The 21,332-nt window shown below is 42.4% G+C and overlaps 1 protein-coding gene across 2 annotated transcripts; it reads left to right on the forward strand.

Moving 5' to 3' along the window:
- The first annotated feature begins 3,622 nt into the window (after nucleotides 1–3,622).
- LOC135700577 (uncharacterized) lies at nucleotides 3,623–21,076 on the forward strand. Of its 2 annotated transcripts, none has more exons than XM_065221106.1 (4): nucleotides 3,623–3,719; nucleotides 19,756–19,866; nucleotides 20,152–20,244; nucleotides 20,789–21,076. In XM_065221106.1, exons 1-4 carry the CDS (start codon nucleotides 3,702–3,704, stop codon nucleotides 20,954–20,956), a joined length of 390 nt encoding a protein of 129 aa, XP_065077178.1. In that variant the 5' UTR covers nucleotides 3,623–3,701; the 3' UTR covers nucleotides 20,957–21,076. The 2 variants fall into 2 exon arrangements, with proteins under 2 accessions (XP_065077178.1, XP_065077179.1); XM_065221107.1 differs by having other exon boundaries at nucleotides 20,155–20,244; nucleotides 20,789–21,063.
- Nucleotides 21,077–21,332: the final 256 nt, after the last annotated feature.

Genomic DNA, 21,332 nt, shown 5'->3' on the forward strand with positions numbered 1-21,332 from the left:
TCAACATTCCGGATGAAATTAAAATGGTGGATTTCAACCCAAGATGGCTCCCACAAATCCAAGATGGCGGACCAAAATCCAATATGGCCGCCCTTGGACAGGGAATATGCATCTAAACCTATGCAATATGGGTATCTGCGGAATGGGCTCGATGAGGGGAAGTGAAAAATTGACATCCGCCGCCATTTTGAAATGCAAAATGGCAGAACAAAATCCAATATTGCGGCCCCCGGACAGGGAATATTCATCTAAACCCATGCAATATGGGTATCTACGGAATGAGCTCGATGCGTGAAAGTATAAAAATGACATCCGCCGCCATTTCGGAATCCAACATGGTGGACCAAAATCCAATATGGCCGACCAAAATCCAATATGGCGGCCCCCGGACAAGGAATATGCATCTAAACCCATGTAATATCGGTATCTACGAAATGGGCTCGATAAGTGGAAGTGGAAAATTGACATCCGCTGTCATTTTGGAATCCAATATGGCAGACCAAAATCCAACATGGTGGCCCCCGAACTAGGAATATGCATCTAAACCCATACAATATGGGTATCTACGGCATGGGCTTCATGAGGGACAGCGGAAAATTGACATTCGCCGCCATTTTTGAATACAATATGGTGGAACAAAATCCAATATGGCGGCCCCTGGACAGGTAATATTCTTCTAAACCTATGCAATATGGATTTTGGATTTTGGTCCGCCAGATTGTATGGCAGCGGATGTCAATTTTCCTCTTCCCCTAATCGAACTCATTCCATAGATACCCATATTGCATGGGTTTAAATGCTTATTCCTTGTCCGGGCCGCCATATTAGATGTTGATCCGCCATATTGGATTCCAAAATGGCGGCGGATGTCAATTTTTTATTTCCACTCATTGAGCTCATTCCGTAGATACCCATATTGCATGGGTTTAGATGCATATTCCTAGTCCGGGGGCCACCATATTGGATTTTGGTCCACCATATTGGATTTCAAAATGGCGGCGGATGTAAATTTTGCACTTCCACTTATCGAGCCCATTTCGCAGATACCCATATTGCATGGGTTTAGATGAATATTCCCTGTCCGGGGGCCGCCATATTGGATTTTGGTCCGCCATATTTGATTCCAAAATGGCAGCGGATGTAAATTTTGAACTACCCCTCATCGTGCGTATTCGGCAGATACCCATATGCATGTGTTTGAATGCATATTACCTGTCCGAGGCCACCTATAAGAATTTGGTCCACCATCTTGGATTCCACAATGGCGGCGGATGTCAATTTTGCACTTCCACTTATCGAGCCCATTTCGCAGATACCCATTTTGCATGGGTTTAGATTCACGCACTCATACTCACAACGTCAAAAAATCATTCCAGCTTTAAACTCATAAAAACCACTGAAACGTCAATTGATATCATGCCTATGCATGTTGTATTAGTTTTCCAACCCCTGGTCCACAGGCAATAGTAATAACAATGAATAACGCCAAAATATAAAGCAATGAATTTTTGAACCTGAAAACTCATCGGTGATTTTAGCGACGTTGAATTTTGCAAGGCAAAACTCATAGGCGCATAAACTCATACATATGAGATTTGAGTTTTTGAGTTTTCCCGAACACTGGTCGCAATGATTGAGGTTTATTTGAGTTACCTCTGTTATTGTTGCGACCACACAATTAAGTGTCATTTGGAGCAAAATGCTTGCGAATTCATGCTTAAAAACCAAAAAGTTCAGCAAAATCTTCAGGCTGACAAAATCGGGAAAAAACTGACACAATTTGCAAAATCCTTGAGCTGATAAAATCGGAAAAGCACTGTATATTGGTCTGATTCGGTATCAATGCATTACTCGAAAGACACGGTTGCTTAGTACAAAGCAAACAATGTGCAATGCGTGCCAAAAAAGATGAATCCTCCGAATTGTCCGGAGGTCCGGTCAATCGAAACTTTTTGGACCATTTCCAAGAAATATCTACGGAACACTATAAGGCAGCGGATTCAATCGAAGAATTTGACATAGACTCAACAAAAGAGGCCAAAATTATTGCCAAGGAATCTGTGCTGAAGCTCATGGGCATCGTCAGATCAGAAGTTTGCGCCGGCATAGTATTATAAGAACTGCGGATTATTTTCATCTAATTGAAAGAGAATACTACACAACAACAAAATAATTTTGTTATCACTTAAAAGTGACTTGAATCGTGTTAAAAATATGGTGCAATATTACATGCCAAAAAGGACAAAATTATCATTAATACAGTGCATGAACTGACATTACGCTGCTTTTACTGCATTTGTTTAATTTTGTGGCCATAAAAATTACATTAGGTTTTCGACATGATTGAAGTGCCGTGTATAGAAAACATATATATGAAATAAAAATTTGAGTACATTAACATAGCGTTGTTTTATTTCAATAATAAACTGTGCTTATATTTTCAGGGACACCCAATTGTACGACAACTATCGATTCACATCATGAAATATTCCGATATTGATTGATATTAATATTTTAGTTTTGCTTCTGGGGTGTAACATTGATAATTTAAACCACTATGCTATGCATCTATGCTTATTTGTATACAGAAATCCCCCGAATATCGTGGTGGGTGGTGCAGTCTGCTATTTCTCTGCTGTCCTCCCACCAAATTAGCTGTTTTTTTGTAGGTGACTACCCTAATAAAATTTATATGGTTATTTTTCTTACCGATGTCATCATGGTAGCATCCATAACTATTGAACCATGTGTTTAATAGTTATATCATTTGGGTTGTTGTTCGGGTATGGTATTTTTCTATTAGGGTAGTATATGGTTGACACTAATCACAATCAAAAATTCAGCTCAATTAGGTGGAGGACTGCCGAGAAACAGCGGTGGGTGAACTGCACCATCAACCGCGGTATTTGGGGAATTCTTGTAGTTGATTAGTATACGAGAGCGACCGGCAGAGTGTTTAATTCGCCCCAATCAATGATTGGCAGAATAGTAACATAAACGCTGATGGAGCTGAAACTTCCAACAGATCCTGGTTAAATGATGCTATTCAAAAGAAATCAAAATCTTTGTTGTTGATTCAAAATTTGAAGCTCCCTATAAGCTGAAATTGCCTACGCTAGTTGGTTTTAGTTGCTAGTCACAAGCACCTACAGACCTGGCCATCCCCACGTCTACAAAGAGAACCATCACATTTTCAGTGGCGTTTCGAAATATTCGTTGAGCCCGCTCAACTGCGTTCGTTGGTCTGGTCAGCAGTGTAGGCTCTTTATGTGGCGCAGTGGCTGGGGGTTTTTCTTTATGCTTCCACCAACGTTCACGCAAATCTTTCAACCTGCAATCCACATAAATGGTGGGAGGCGAGCTTGGCTTGAGTTTGAAGTGGTGAACAAAAAAACCCTTAATTTAACATTTCAACTAGTCAAGCTCAACTCAGTTTGTATTCCGATCTCAACTTATTCGCACGTTGGATTTTCGTCGCGCCTACCTACCAACAGTTTAGCTGGTCAAAATCTGGATAAAGTTTTTTGCTTCCCGTCAACGGTTTTAGACTGCAGCGATTGGGCGAGAGAAGTCATAGAAGTACTTTTTCTGGCCGCACTTAAATATTCGAGTGAAAGTTATTCCTGCATTGAGAAAACTAACAAAAATCCGGCGCAGAATCGTTCTGTGAGTGGGAATTTGCTGGAACAGATTTATTCACAATGGCTCTCAACGATAATGTGAGTAACGGAAAGTTGAACGTGCGAAATGCAGATGTGATACAAGGTTACGTTTGATCAAAATATGCTGAGAGTGCTAATGAGCTCGTTTTAGTTATTACCTTCGTTTGCATGGTGAAATAGCAGCGATGTGAGATCGTAAGAAGTTTTCAGTGCACCGCACCACACAAAGCTCAATTTCAATGTTGGGCCGGTTTTTCACGCTTTCGGACACAATAAAAACACAAAGTGCGGCTTCAAACCGGCTGAATAACTAGTGGAAATGAGACGTCAATTAAACTTTTAATCGGTTTCGATCATCGTTTGGTAACCCATACAAAAAACTAATGTGGTTACGCAATGTAGCTTTTAACCTAATTTCGAATCAAACGAATGCCAATGACAGAGGAGAAACTCATTAGCTATTTCAAGACCAGTTAGTGCAGCGACTTACGAGTGGAAGCTTAAACATAACCATGTCTAATATGTGTTGCCTTACCTTCTACTAACTTCTCAGGAGTTTCTTCATCATAGAACCTCAAGGTCGAGTTAATTTTTCCTCGTTTTAGTGTTTTTTTCGATTCTAATATACAAGCAATACTTAAGGCTGTGTGCCATGAACTTTATGAAAAAGAATGGGGTTTTGATATGGAAGCAGCTAAATTTGGGTTAACAATTCTTAGCGTGTTTGAAAGTTTTCTTCTTGTCAGTTGCCAATGTGGTATGTACAGAGAGATGACAGATATAATCTGCATTTTATTTTATTTGTTTGGTTCACCTCTAAGCTTATAGTTCATTCAAAGATATCACGTAATTTAAACACTTTTGATATCATATTACATTACGTTATTAATATCAACTATAATCTGAACGTAGTACAATGTCATGACGTCAGGGTAGGCATGTAAAATTCATGAGAAAGCTAATACTAAACTTATGAATTGATTACACGCTTAAATTATAAGCCACGAATGTTTTTAGTCGCCTTTCTCACCGGTTGAAATCTAACGATTCAAAATTGGCTCACTACTTGATTAGCCTATTGGTCCCAAGTACATCTATAAGCGTTTGACAGATAAAATGAGGGGTTCGTGGGTTTCCCTATGTTTAGAGGGGCGCATCGATTAGCTTGGGACCGAAGAGAGTACCAGAGCTGAGCCAAAAAGTTGAGCACGTTTCTTCGGGACCTTCTGGTCTTAGAGTTACCTCTATGGTATTACTTATGCGTCTTTTCAGAAACATTTCTGGAAGTGGACCATATTGTTAATTTATAATATTTGATTTCATAAAATCAATCAGGAGAAACTAGAGCGACTTGGCTTTCACGGTTCCCTTCTTGATAAGCTTCGCTCATACCTCACCGGTCGACATATGTCAGTGAAGATAGGAGATCATATTTCTCAATCGTTCACTGTTTCTTCTGATGTACCTCAATGCAGTCATCTGGGACCGTTCATATTTTTATTGTATCTGAATGACGTTCACTTTTGTATCCGTTGTCTGAAGCTGTCTTATGCTGACGATTTTAAACTTGTCATCCAAATCAAAGTTATGCATTGTTTGCTGCTGAGGAGGCTTTGTGAAGAATCGTTCTACAGTTATGAATCTGATGGCATACGCTAGCACGCTAAACTCAAGTTTGGAAAAGCGCTGCCAAGTTGACAGTATTTACGTGTACCGCCCGAAAGTTTGGGATTTCCTAACTGGCTAATAAGGTGGTTACGGTCAAACCTACATACCTGGCCGCAGGGCAGCCATCTAGGGCTTACTTACTTACTTAAGGGTCCTGTGCACCACCAGCGGTGCAAAGGACCAACGTGAAAGACTTCCATCCTGGGCGGCTGCTCGCTTTTGCCTTGACCTGGGCCCAGGTCAGAGTCCTATCGACTTTCTTAATTTCCTTGTTGAGGCTCCGCCGCCATGAGCCTCTGGGTCTGCCTCTGCTGCGATGTCCTGCCCGATTCCAATCCAGCGCTTGCTTGCAGATTTCGTTTCCGCCCCGTCAAAGTGTGTGGCCTACCAACCTCCACTTTCGCTCTCGAATTTCTGTTGCTATCGGCTTCTGATGACATCGACGATGGAGCTTGGCATTCGAGATTCAGTTGTGAGGTTACCAGGCACGAATAATATACCGCAGGCATCGGTTGATGAAGACCTGCAGCTTTTGAGTGCTCTCCGCTGATACACACCACGTCTCGCTGGCGTATAACAACACAGATTTCACGTTCGAGTTGAAAATTCGTTTTTTGGTGCGGTTGGATCTCCATACGTTTCGTAAACTCGCAAAGGCAGTCCTAGCCTTCTTGATTCGTGCACCTATGTCTCTCTTGGTCCCGCCGTCCGACGCTATTTGGCTTGGGTTGCCCGCAACGATTTGGTCTTGTTGACGTTGATGGTGAGACCCGCCGCAGAGGAGTGTTCGGCTAGGTCATTGAGTTTACTCTGCATATCAGAGCGCCATTTTGCTAGTAGAGCAACATCATCAGCCAAATCGAAGTCGTTGAGATGCTCCATGGTGATAGGCTGCCAAAGCAGCCCACGGTTCGGTACACGGTCAATTGCACCTACCATGATCTCGTCGATTACGATGAGAAACAGTAGCGGTATACATTCTTGTCTCACACCAGCGACTACCCGGATAGGGTCGTACAAGGCTCCGTTATGCAGAACTCTGCACGTGTAAGCCTCATACTGCGCTTCGATGAGGTTGACGATTTTATCCGGGACTCCCTTGCGTCTCAGGGCATCCCACAGATTCTCGTTATTGAGACGGTCGAAAGGTTTTTCGTAGTCAATGAATACCAAATAAAGGGACTCTTGGAATTCATTGACCTGCTCCAAGATGATGCGGAGCGTGACAATATGGTCCACACAAGATCTTCCGGCACGGAATCCTGCCTGTTTTGCTGTCGGAGAGTCACGTCGATCTTCTCCTGTATCCGATTCAGGATAACTTGGCACAGAACTTTGAGGACAATACACAGTAACATGATGCCTCGCCAATTGTCAGATCCCCCTTCTTTGGGACCTTCACTAAGATGCCCTGCATCCAGTCGGCCGGATAAGTCGCGGTGTCCCAGATATCTTCAACAAATCTTTTGTAGAGTCGAAATTTCCTGCAATCTGGAAAGAGTCATTTATGGTTCCGGTACACAAGAAAGGAAATAAACGTGACGTTAAAAACTACAGAGGAATTACTAATTTCTCTGCAGCATCAAAACTGTTTGAGATAATTGTGAGTGGTTTCATTCTTGAGCACACCAACTGCTATATCTCTAGTGACCAACATGGCTTCATGCCTGGACGATCGGTTACCACAAATCTTCTAGATTTTACCACGACATGTTTTGAGCAACTGGAAAATGGGGCACAAATAGACGTCATCTACACTGATCTAAAAGCAGCGTTTGATACGATCAACCATGACATTATGTTGGCAAAGCTATCCAAACTCGGTGCGTCGGACCGTTTGACTTCGTGGTTGTGCTCCTACTTGACTGACAGGTCTCTGTGAGTGAAACTCGATTCCAGTACTTCCTCGTATTTCACGAACTCGTCAGGTGTACCACAGGGTAGCAATCTTGGCCCGTAGCTGTTTGTGTTGTACATCAACGACGCATTTCTTCTAATTGGAGATGGCTGTAAGCTTGCGTATGCCGATGACCTAAAGCTGTACTTCGTGGTGCGGACTGCTGAGGATTGCATTCGTCTTCAATCGGTATTGGATCTGTTCGTTGATTGGTGTCGTCGGAATAAGCTTACCCTCAGCATTCCTAAATGTATGGTAATGTCGTATTACCGCATCAGGCAGCCGATTGTTTTTGACTATGCCATCAACGGTGTGGTTCTTCAAAGAACCGACCAGTTCAGCGATCTTGGTGTTCTACTGGACCATAAGTTGACGTTCAACCTCCACCGCTCTGCTCTGATCACAATCGCCAGCTAGGTTTTGTGTCGAAAATATCGAAGGACTTCGTTGACCCACACTGCCTGAAAGCTCTCTATTGCTCACTTGTGCGACCAATCCTGGAAAATGCCTCCTTGGTCTGGTTTCCTCATCAGTTGATTTGGAGCTTGAGGATCGAAAGTGTTCAGCGCAAGTTTATCAGGATAGCATTACGTAATCTACCATGGGGTGATCCGCAAAATCTCCCGCCGTATTCTGATCGCCGCAATCTGCTGAGCTTGGATACTCTGGAATGCCGACGGAAAAATCAGCAAACAGTTTTTGTTGCCAAGCTATTGAATGGTGAGGTCGACTGCTCGAGGCTTTTCTCGCTGTTGGATATCCGAGTACCACCGAGAGCATTAAGAGGTGGTACCCTTCTCCAACCGCGGTACCATCAAACGGCGTTCGGTTACAACGAACCACTAACAACTATGATGCGTACGTTTAGGGCTGTCGAAGAATTATTCGAATTTGGGGAATCTTCATCTCGCTTTTTGGCACGGATTAGAAACACTTGAATTGTTTTAGCTTAAAGGTTGTTTCATGTAGACAATAGTCCGATGAATAAAATTAAATAATAATAATAATAATAATAATAATAATAATATTACAGAATAATTGATGCAACATTTGTGCGGATAGCATTGGGTCAGCTTTGAGCATCTCTGCTGATATGCGATCGACCCCTGGAGCCTTGTTGAATTTCATGCTTCGGATAGCTGCTTCAATCTCCTGCAGTGATGGGGCCTCGGAATTGACGCAAGTGATGCGCCGCACCCTAAGCGGATCATGCCGAGATGTTGATGGCTAGTTGGCCGTCGAAACTTGAAGAAGTTGTTCGAAGTGCTCAAACCAGCGTTTCAGCTGTTCAATGGGGTCGGTAAGCAACTGTCCAGTCGTGTCCTTCACTGGCATCCTCGGGTTCATCCTTGCTCCACTCAGGCGTCGTGAGATTCGTGGAGGAGGCGTATATCGCCAGTGTTTGCGGCTTTATCCCCTTCGTCGGCCAGGGAGTTCATCCACGCTCGCTTGTCCCGTCTGCAAGAGCGCTTGACTTCCTTCTCTAGAGCCGAGTACCGTTGACGGGCTTCGTTCTTGGCTCCTCTGGTTCTCGCCCGCTCTATCGTGGCTTTTGCTTATCTACGCTCCTCAATCTTCCGCCAGGTTTCATCTGTGATTCACTCTTTCCTCTGGGTGCGCAGCTTACCCAAGTTGTTCTCGCTTGTTTCTATAAAAGGCATTCTTGATGGCCGTCCATTGTTCTTCTACGCTGCGACCTTCTGGAACGTCCGCAGCTCGAGTCTCAAGTTCTTCAACAAAAGACCTTTTTACCGCTGGATCTTCAAGTCGGCGTGTGTTGAACTGCCGCCCGAGTCTCTCCTCCCGTCGCTGGATCCGCACCATGCGTAGGCGGATTTCGCCGATTAGAAGGTGATGGTCAGACGCGATGTCGGCGCTGCGTTTATTCCGGACATCAAGAAGGCTCCGTCTCCATTTTCGGCTGATGCAGATGTGGTCAATCTGATTTTCGGTATGTCCATCACGGGAAACCCACGTGACTTTGTGCACCGTTCTCGCTCATTTTTCGCCGAGACCATGGCATCCCATGACACGTTCATAGTCCGTGTTGTCGGAGCTGATCTTCGCATTGAAGTCGCCAGTGTATATCTTGATGTCACCAGGGCCATCTAGGGCCCTTGATTTTTATTCTTCTCGTTAACGTTTTGAGCCTCCGACTTAACTCACACGCTGACGATCTAAAGATCTATTGAATTGTTAGTTCGTTGGTGGATTGTGCTGCTTTACAGCAAGACATTGATACAATTGCAAGTTGGTGTGTCTCAAACGGAATGGAGATGAAAGCGATGAAGTGTAAAGTTATTAGTTTCAGCAGATCACGGACGCTTATGCATTTTGACTCTGCAGTTAATGGCGTTAGATTGTACCGTGTAACATCTATTAAGGATTTGGGAGTGAAAATGGACTGCATGCTAAGTTTCAACGACCACTTCGATAGATTTCGCCGTACTTGGTTTCTTTTTAACTCGTTCGAAGTGTTCTTGAGTATGCTGTGCAAATCTGGACCCCTCACCACGAAACCCATATTGCCCGAATTGAAAGAGTGCAACGTTGCTTCGTTTGATTCACCCTACGGATATTACCTTGGAATGATCGGCTCAGGTTGCCTCCCTACGAACATCGATATCGACTGGAACCTCTGCGCCAACGGCGTACATAACTTAAACGAATGTTTGCATTCAATATTCTAAGTTACCGGATTGACTTTTAATTTTTTTTAAATTTTGACCTGATCTTTTGTAACTGGCAAAATTCTTCGGGTGGACTCCCTAGCCGATGAAGGTGAGAAAGCCGCAGCAACAGGCGATATCCGTCTCCTCTACGATATCTCACGACGCCTGAGTGGAGCAAGGATGAATCCTAGGATGCCAGTGAAGGACGCGACTGGTCAGTTGCTCACCGACCCCACTGATCAGCTGAAACGCTGGTTTGAACACTTCGAACAGCTTCTACAAGTTTCGTCGGTCAACCAGCCATCAACATCTCGGCATGAACCGCCAAGAGTGCGACGCATCACTCGCGTCAATTCTGAGGCGCCATCCCTACCGGAGATCGAAGCTGCTATCCGAACCATGAAATCCAACAAGGCTCCCGGGGTCGATCGCATATCAGCAGAGATGCTCAAAGCTGACCCCATGCTATCTGCACAAATGTTGCATCAACTATTCTGCAATATCTGGGACACCGCGACTTTTCCGGCTGACTGGATGCAGGGCGTCTTAGTGAAGGTCCCAAAGAAGGGGGACCCAACTGTATGCGATAACTGGCGTGGCATTATGTTACTGTGTTGTGTTCTCAAAGTTCTATGCAAAGTTATCCTCAACCGGATACAGGAGAAGATCGACGCGACTCTCCGACGGATTCCGTGCTGGAAGATCCTGTGTGGACCATATTGTCTCGCTCCGCATAATCTTGGAGCAGTTCAACGAATTCCAAGAGTCCCTTTACTTGGTTTTCATTGACTACGAAAAAGCTTTCGACCGACTCAACCATGAAAACCTGTGGGGCGCCCTAAGGCGCAAGGGAGTTCCGGATAAAATCGTCAACCTCATCGAAGCTCAGTATGAGGCTTTCACGTGCAGGGTGCTGCACAACGGAGCCCTATCTGACCCTATTCGGGTAGTCGCTGGAGTGAGGCAAGGATGTATTCTATCACCGCTACTGTTCCTCATCGTAATCGACGAGATAATGGTTGGTGCGATCGACCGTGTGCCGAACCGTGGGTTGCTCTGGCAGCCTATTACAATGGAGCATCTAAACGACCTAGATTTGGCGGATGACGTTGCTTTAGTATCACAACGGCGTTCTGACATGCAGAGTAAGCTCGACGATCTCGCCGAACGCTCCTCAGCGGCAGGTCTCAACATCAACGTCAGCAAGACTAAATCGTTGGATATCAACACGGGAAATCCATCCAATTTTACGGTAGCTGGTCAGGAAGTGGAGAAGGTTGAAAGTTTCCAATATCTTGGCAGCCAGATAGCGTCGGACGGCGGAACCAAGAGTGACATAGGTGCACGGATCAAGAAGGCAAGGGCTGCTTTTGCGAGTTTACGAAACATCTGGAAGTCAAATCAGATTAGTCTCCGCACGAAGATCCGAATTTTCAACTCTAACGTGAAATCTGTACTGCTGTACGCTAGCGAAACATGGTGCGTATCAGCGGAGATCACACAGAAGCTGCAGGTGTTCATCAACCGATGCCTGCGGTATATAATTCGTGCTTGGTGGCCTCACAACTGGATTTCGAATGCCGAGCTCCATCGACGGTGTCACCAGAAGCCGATATCGACAGAAATTCGGGAACGTAAGTGGAGGTGGGTTGGCCACACTCTACGGAAGAGCGGAAATGAAATCTGCAAACAAGCGCTGGATTGGAATCCAGCCGGACATCGCAGCAGAGGCAGACCCAGGGGCTCATGGCGGCGAAGCCTAAACAAGGAGATTAAGCAAGTCGACCGGAATTTGACCTGGGCCCAGGTCAAGGCGAAAGCAAACAATCGCCCAGGATGGAGATCTTTCACGTTGGCCCTTTGCGCCAGAGATGGCGCTCAGGACACTTAAGTAAGTAAGTAAAATTCTTCGTTCTAGCGCGACGCTCCCGCCAACGTTCGTTATTCTGGGCTGCTAGACATCGCACCATGACAGCTGTAGTATACATCTAATCCCACCATCGAATGGCATTTGCTAGAGAAGATGAGGTTGCGACATTATTAAACAAATAAGCTCTGCAAACAACGTTCTTTGAAAACAATGTTATGAATATGTTACTAGACAAATATAAGGATTAAAATGGAGGACATTTTCGGGTAGAACACTACACTAACACTTACATTAACACTGGTTATTTCTTATCCTAGATTTAAAATTCTGTCTTGAAATATTCAATTCGAGCGCGTCACAAACATTGTTGAAAACACAAATACAAGCATAAAGAGGGTTGTAGTAGCTCTAATTTGTCCGATGTAGAGGAATGGATAGCAGATGACGACTACGAAGTTAGCGTTGAGGAGCGTTGATTCTTAGCTGTTCCAGCAACATAGGACAATCTATCTCGCCTGTCAATAGATCGCGAATAAACAAGCTCCTTATGCTGACCCTCCTGTTGGAGAGCGTTTCCAAATTAATAAGTTTACATCGGGCTGGGTTCTCTGGTAAGTTAAGTGGATCACCGCGTAGCTAATGGGTGTGCAAGGGGGGCCATGCCCCCTCGAGAATTATCTAGGACCCCTCCATAATTATCTAGGCCCCCTCAAGAATTATCTAGGCCCCCTCCAGACAAATTGTCTAGCTACATCAATGTGGATCACGCCAGGAAATAAATAAATTATTGAAAAATAAGGACATGTCCTCCTTTAGGATACCATATAGTAACCCTACGCACGACACGAAACACTTATATTTAATGACTTACTTGACTTGAAATGATCTTAATTACTTGTATTTATGTGGTTTACATGTAATGACTTATCAAGTGACAAAGATGCGTCTTTTTAAGTTTAGCTCAGATGAAATTTCAATTATTATTAATTACTGTTCCTAGTCCTGTCAAGCCTGTTTAGAGAATGACCACCTTGGTGGTGTCTTATATGTAGTAGCTCCATTTTATGCTTAAGGTGATTCCTTGTACAGTCCACAAATGGCCGCCACGTGCACTTCCACTTCGATTTTTCAATTAGACAAATGTCGGAAATCGGTGCACCTGAAATTGTTACTTCATGTATGCTTCAGTGAAGCAAACGTGGAATAACAATTTGAATGTTGAACGTGTCGTAGAAACTGATATTTGTGCACTTAAAGTTTCGAAGTGGTTCCGAGAATAAGGATGTCACAGCGATTCACCATATGCTTGTAGCAAAATAATGCTTCAACAGTGCTCAAACCCTGAGACGGGACTTGACAATCGGGAAGCGATTTCGAGCCAATTTGCTGTCAAATCCGAGTCAGTGTCTGATTGGTCGATTTGACAGCAGCAATCGTGGAATAAAAAGGACAGAGAGATCGCTCAATTTGGCTGTCAGTGATGCCGGAATCAATGTTGACGTCAATGGCGTTGTTAATTGTTTATATTTGCGAAAGGAAAGTTGAACAATTGAGTGCACTGCGTGTTTTATGCGATGAATATTGTTGTTTGTTTATGGTTGTTTTTATTGTGTTGAGCAAACATGATGTACAAGCTGCTAAACTGTGGTAGAAACTCCAAATTAAAATAGAAAAACACATTTTACATTCCTGGTATCATTGGTCAACTCCGTCAAACACCACGCACAACTTTCCGAAGGGCATTCTTCAAAAACACTGAGAAGAGGGAGAAGCTCGATGGTCAAGTCCCGTCCCGGCTCAAACCTATGCTCTGCAGTGAAGTCTTTTAGGTGAGTGAACTCGAGAGCACATTACATTCATTTATGTAGAGAGAGGGATTTTAGTTTTCACCACAGAAGTTCTCAATAAGCACTCTCTCACACTTGGCTTGTCGTGTTCTCATCATAAACGTGGTGATTTCCTCGCATGAGTTGCAATGCATATATCCTCAGAGGAGGGAAAATATACGTATGCTAGAGCCGCATTTGGGTGAAATGACACCACTGGTTGCACATACTGTTTCTTAAGTGAATAATCTGATTCTAGTTGTATGGTGGTCTGTGTGGTACTACCTGACTTGTAATGAATTGTGGACCATAAATTTTAATTTAATAAATATTTTGTAACCATTGAAGTTATCAAGTTTTGGGTATTAAATTTGATTCAAGTCTCTATGAATGTCATGGTAGTCTAGGAACAGAAATTGAAATAAGTATAGATAATATGACCATGTTACAGTCACTATAAATCAATGGAGACGCATGGCAGTCTAGTCGCATAGGAGTATTGGGCGTAAACCCAAAACTTGATAACGTTGTTTACATCCTGACGATAATAGGTAAAAATATTGCCGAAGCCGTCATTTACCCTATATCGTTCTTCTATGGAATGGTTGTACACTCTCCCTCCGAAGGTCGCGAGTAATACGTACCGCGTAAGTCGAGTTCGCGTAAATGGAATACACGTAGCATATGGGATTTGACCTAATAGGGACCAACATGGAAGATCACGCGATCCTGGATATATAGAAGGATACTGTCTTCGTCAAAGTTGTTTTGTGCATCAAGACCTTATCGTTGGCGGATAGAAGTTCGGAATTTACTCACTACGCGGCGCTAGTGTCCTTGAACTTATGATTTCCTTGTTTTTGTCATATCTTAAAATCCTTGCCATGTTGCTTTCTTCCGCGAAGTTGTTTGGTGGAAAGAGCTTATTGTTAGTGGACAGAAGTTCGGAATTTTTTCACTACGCGGCGCTGGTGTGCATGAATCTGTGATATCCTTGTTTGTATGATATCTTGAAATCCTTTGCATCTAGGAAGTTGCTTTCTTGGGCGAAGTTGTTCAGTGGATCAAAACCTACGAATAATCGAAGAAACTGAGAATGGTCTGAGTTGTTCAGCAGTAGCTAGGTCACACTTGGTCTGTTAATCATTACCATTATTTCTTGGAAGGATAAAATCAAGAAAATGGCGGGCTTAGCGCCCAACGTGAAAGATCAGTAATCCGATAATGATGAAAATGGAAATTGCATTGACGGTGTGGATAGAAGATATGTATTGCAAAAAAAAGGCTGTTGACTTTCTTGCCATTTAAGAGAAAGCATTGGCTTTTCACGCAAATTATGCTGAATCAAGCGCACGACCGGAGAAGATGCTAAACATTTCTCAGCCAGCAAAGGGTGGTTTGACCGCTATAAACATCAAAACAAGTTGCACAATGTACGTATGCGCGGCGAGAAGGCATCGGCTGATGTCGTATCAGCTGCCATATTTCCACGAACATTTTCAGAAATAATCGAACAAGGCGGATACACTCGAGAGCAAATTTATAATTGCGACGAGACCAAACCTTTTTTTTTCGGAAAATTTCTCAGCGATCTTACGTCGTTGAACATCTTTAAAGTGTTCGAGGGATCAAGGCAGATAAAAAAGGGTACACTGTACTTTTCTGTTCCAACGCATCGGGTTCCCATATGGTCAAACGTCATTGGTCAAGCAGCGAACCCAAGAGCGCTCAAGAACATCAGCAGAGATCAGCTACCGATACATTACCGAGCTAACAAAAAGGGATGAATGATCTCATCCCTTTTCTCGGTCTGGTTTAACAACATTTTCGCTCCAGATGTTGAACAAATGTATCGGGACAAGAACCTCTCGTTCAAAGTCCTTTTGGTGTTGGACAACGCGCCTTGCTACCCCCCGAGTTAATCCATCTGAACATCGCAGTGACTTACCTCCCTCCAAACACGACTTCCATACTACAGCCGTTGGATCAAGGGATAATCGCAAACTTTAAGTTGCGTTACATCTATCATAGCTACCGCACGATTGTGGACCGAATGGATGAAACAGGGGATGATTTGATTAAATCGTGGAAGAAGTTCACTATCAAATATAGCTTTGACAGCCTGGAAAAAACCTGTTTGTGAAATCAGCGGAAATGTCAATGAAACCAGCAACGACAATGCAGACGTCGCCCAAGACATTCGAGCACTGGGACCGGCGCTGGAAGTTGTTGATATGACGCAAGCTGAGATATATGAACTGATTGCAGAAAAGGAAACAACGGTTGAAGAAGTACTTGGAGATCTTGAAACTCCTGGCGATTTGGACGATAGCCTTGAGATGCCAGCACCAAGCGCTCAAGAATTTTAGGACCAACACCAAAAACTAACCGAGGTGCAGCGCTTTGTCACTCTCGACACGAAAGTGGAGCGCCGGACAAAGGCTTTCGAATTGCTGACGGAATGTGAAAGCCTTCTTTTGGGATGGAAGGAAGAAACTGAGATGTAATCGTTTGTAATTTTTTTATATATACATATACTGCCGGTGGAAGCATAACTGTCCCATGTGACATTTTGACTTTTTTGAGGTTATGATGCTTTACGTTATGAATCAATAGATATTTTTAAAATATTATATTAAAACATGCTGTTTATTCTAGAAAAATTAAAAAAAAATGTGAAGTCGTTTTGTCCCATTGCAAAAATGGACACATATCTGTCCCACTGCTCCAATTTTTAATATGTATAAGAAATTCTTCAAAAGTTATAGTCTGTTATACAAATAATTCATCGTAAACATATTACAAGATCCAAATGACTACCCAAATGGTAAAATTAATCTTTGAATTATTTGGATGACACCTCGATAACGTCGTAAGCACATTAACACTTTTTTTTTGAAAATTTAAGCTACATCCTCAGTTCTGTTGCTATTTGCAAACAAATAAATTATATAATGTAATAATCCACTTACAACGCCTTGCCCTATTTGTACCTTTTCGTGACACATATGATGATTTGGTATTGAAAAACTATAGAGTAAAATGTTGAGATTTTTTTTTTAAAGAAAAGAAATGCATACAACGGTTAACATTAAATAACTATCATTCCGATGCATGTTGCTTGGTCGGAAGACCGACTAAAAAAGATGTTTCGTCTTCTCGAATAACAGGTACGACAACTGCCAACAGAGAGGCCTTCCTATCTACTTCAATTCAACGAGGAGACCTTTACCAGAGTACGTTAGCTTCAGTAGAGAACGTATCGTTGGCGATCAGCTGGAGTTGTTTCTTGGCAAACAGTTTGCAGTATGTAAGGTCCTCACTGTTGATGTTGCTTGCGTATCCTAGCTCATATCGTCCTTTTTGAGAAAAACAATTTTCTCATGATGTCCACGGACGGGCGAGGCTTGAATAAGTTCAACGTGTACATGCAGACACTGGAAATGATCGTGCGTATGCGCCAACAGGAGCAATTGCCTCGTTAAAGACTAAAAGCTATCACTACCACTGGAACCACCGTACTGCCACAGAACAGAAGGGGAAGTGCAAACAAATCGGTGAATCAAAAAGTGCTCGTTTTTCTACTCAACGAGCGATGTGATGTGGTAGCGTTCCACATAGGCTTTCTATGTGCACTCACACTATCATAGCATGCTGCCTATCTTAACTACAGGCCGAAGATGCCTTCTACCGCTAGGTGCGCTAGTGTTCGCAAATGACCAGTGGAGCCACTTTCTGATTTGAAGTTCCACTCCTGTGGTACTGCTTTAAATTTTCTATGGCAGACGTTTCCGCCCCACATTCAAATCAGTGTCAACATTTCAAAGGGGCGTAATTGCTTTTGTAAACATTAGCTTTAGCCGCCGATATCTCGCAAGTAAATGGTCACCCCCCAAATTAGCAATGCTAGCTGGTAGATGAAACATTCCTCTGCCTGTGTCTCTGTGGTGTCATTAAATTTCATGAGTGAGCTTTTTTCCATGAGAAATCGACGGCTAAATCCATTGTTTACAAATGTAATTCTGCCCCTTTGAAATTTTGGCACTGAAATCAAAAATTTTAAAGAAAAAACTCCAACCGTCACTCACGAAGTGTCAAACATAACAACAGCAGCAACTGAGAAGTTGTTCACAGTGGGACAGATATGCGTACACTTTTCAACTCGTCAGAGAAATTCGCAGCATAAGTGTCACAGAAGATTTTGTAATGGAAAAATTTCTTTTTATGCAAAATTTTGATAAACTTTCTATGGAATAGTTGTATTACGTTCGTTTTTCGAAGCACAACCAAATTTTTCCGTGAAATTTTACGATAGCAGCAAAACGTCTGTTCAATTGTTAACTGCAGTTTTCTCATTTTTGTGTTTTGTAACATGGGACAATTATGCTTTCACCGGCAGTACACATCAAATGTAAAAAGTACACTATCAGAAACCGAAGTAAACATTGATTGATCAAAATCCAAATTCTCATTTAATTTTTTTCTAAACGGGAAATTAAACATGACAGTCAACATACTAAACGTGACAAAGTTCCACCAAATAGATTCTGTGCTTCGTTTTATTTCCTGATAATTTTTGCAAACATACCATACATGATTGTTATTTAAATTTCAACTATCTACACGCAAACTAAAAATAGAAGCTGGGTGAAAATTACGAAGGAATGAAAGAAGTGATATTGCTGAATGACAAAGTCGACTCTCCTTGACTACTTCCCATGCTGGACTTTTGTGTTGCTCGAAGTCGTCTCCTGCAGAAAACAATGTTTAAGGGCAGATTTCATAATGTTATATTTTCCTAGGTTATATTTTCCTAGAATTACAGGTTCTTGTTATAAAGCACGAAGAACATCTCACATATACAACAGCAGGATGAAGTTGCCGAATTATCAACTAATTTATTTTTAAAAATGAAGGTCTTAGTCCACTGAACAACTTTGCCGAAGACAGCAACTTCCTAGATGGGAAGGATTTCAAGACATCACATGAACAAGGAAATCACAAATTCAAGCACACTAGCGCCACGTAGTGAGAAAATTCAAACCATTAGGTCTTGATGTACTGAACCAGTTTGCTCAAGACAGTAACCTTCTATATGTCCAGGATCGCGAGATATTCCATGTTGGTCACTATTAGGTCAAATCCCATATGCTACGTGTACTACATTTACGCGATTCCCTCACGTAAATGGAATCATTCGAGACCAACGTAAATGGAATTCGTTTAGACCGAGTTCGCGTTCTCCGAGGGGAGAGTGTATTTAGATGTTTCTGAACCTCCCTTGCAAGAAAACGTAAGAAGATTTTTTGTTTAAATCATACGTTAAAAGTGCATATACATATTTATAAACATACTAGCTGAGAGTGCCCGGCCTTGCTCGAGATTCAATATTAGCTTGAGTTTATGCGCCGATTAAAAAAAAAAAGCATGGTATATTGTACGTAGTCCACCCCTCTCTCTTATCTAAGGGGCTACTCCCTATGACCATCTCCTTATACCTCCACATATATACCACTCCTTATACCGAGTTATGCAGAAATTTCTGTTTCATTTGTATGGGAGCCCCCCTTACAGAGGGGGGAAGGGTCTCGAACCATCATAAGAACCTTTTCCGGTCCCAAAAACCTTTTCATACAAATTTGCACACCTATCGGTTCAGTAGTTTCCGAGTCTATAAGGGTCAGACAGACAGACAGAAATTCATTTATATGTATATATATAGATAGATAGACTACTGGTATCGCATGAATTATAGTAGAGCTGTTGTCAATGTACTATTGGACGGCTCCTGATAGAATGCTTTCAAGAATTTAATTGATCACCATCACCGCAACATTTATTCACAGTTTTACCCTGTTGATCAATTCAAACCGACCTCTGGTTATTGAATAATTCAAACACATGTAGGTACCCCGTTTTATATTTAACAATCAAATTTCGGTAGGTTCATGCCAGATGAGTTGAAATAATCTCACAGCTATTATTCATCATAAATTTATCCACGGGTGACACCGCTTGCTCAACAAATGAGTGCATAATTTTTATCACATCTGCTTATTTCGCGCTGGAATAAGAATTAAATTTTGAAAATGCAAATTCCTGCACATACAACCACTTCCCATTCGTTCATTTGCTGATGATCATCATCTGTGCTTTCTAGGTTTTCACCGGCTCAATTAACATCCGTTTGACGTGTTTGGCGGTCTTTGTCATCGCATTGCTGGTCACCCTTCCGAGCCCGTCGCAGGCCGCAATCAACGATAATGAAGCGGTAATGGCAAATATATCTGTATATACATCGAGTTCATCCCGTCCATCTGACTAATCTCCTGCTCCCTTCCCTTTGGCTATTATGCTCAATTTCAGACAATACCTCAGACCTACATTGAACCATAGCATCGCGGTAACGCGGTTGCTATATCCGTGCAGCTAGACATACTTTGGCTGCCAGTTTTTAAGCTAGTCCTACCCCCCATAACGCCTATCCCTCTCCCATCTGACGGTTCAATATTTGTGATAAACTAACGCAACGAATCTTGTTTCCTCATTTCGACAGCAGCAAATAGACGGGAAAATCGTTAACCAAGGAAGTGGATCCGAACAACCAGCGAATTCTCCTCGTTCCAGCATCTTGGACAACATCTTCAACGTAAGTTTAACATCAGTTGAATTTGCCGCTCAAAATATTCTGAAACTCGTTTCCAGCATGGTGCAAGTTGAAGGGGCCGTAGTAGAAGGGGGTAGTAGCTTTAATGATTTTAAGTGCTGGTAGTTTAAAAAACGTGGGCTCAATTTCAGAACAAATGGAAAGCAATTAGATTTCTGTTCAACATATTTATCGATTATATAAAAAAATAAACATGCATTTAACCCTGTCGTTGAGAGAGCTAGCATCATTTGTTGTAGTTTTGCAAACACAGTCGGTTGTACCTAGAGACGAAGTTGGATGCAGCTGATGGTCTTGTCTTCCCGACTGCCGTTATGGTGGGGTGCAAGCAAACGAACTCAATCCGGATGATTGAAACAAGTTAAAATTAAGATGTTCCACTGAAACCGCTTGACTAAAATAGCAATACAATACCAGTTATAGCACTGCAATCACAGCACCGTACGCTTAATTACACTTCTTTAGTGGAACACTAACCTTGTAATCAGAATTTGCTCTGTCATTTATGTTTATCTTTGTTTTTCAGATTCCGATCCAAACCTTGAAGGCAGTGAATGATCTGGTGCAAAGTATCGCCGGCAATCTTCAAGCGGCCGGTTCTGGCAGTTATTTCCGAGGCAATAAGAACGATCTCACTAGAAACATCAACGTCAATATCGATGACGACGACAAAGAGAAAAAAGATAAACAGTGAGTGGGTAGTTGCTGTTAAGTGAGTTAGCTGTAAATATGTAATAATACACTGAAGACATCGAACAAACGTTGGTGGAGCAAATGCTCTTAAGATTGTGACGATGATAATGCGTTTTTAAATATAAACTGTGATTTTAAGTAGTTGAGAAACATGTACTTTTTGTGAAACAGTTTTTTCTTTTCTTTTGCAAACTGAAAGAAATTCCCATCCTGTTTATCGTGCGGAATTGAAATCCCTTCACATCATACATAGTGTATTCATTTAAGTGTATGCTGTCGTGAGATGACAAAGTATCGTAAACGCCACCATGGTCAATTTTCGCTTTTCACCATATTCGAGCTGAGCATCCTAAATGACCTTAAATTACACTTCAAAC

Source organism: Ochlerotatus camptorhynchus, unplaced genomic scaffold, assembly GCF_037179485.1.
Source record: "Ochlerotatus camptorhynchus isolate MF236.1 unplaced genomic scaffold, CSIRO-AGI_Acam_v1.1 ptg000139l, whole genome shotgun sequence".
Classification (NCBI taxonomy): domain Eukaryota; kingdom Metazoa; phylum Arthropoda; class Insecta; order Diptera; family Culicidae; genus Ochlerotatus; species Ochlerotatus camptorhynchus.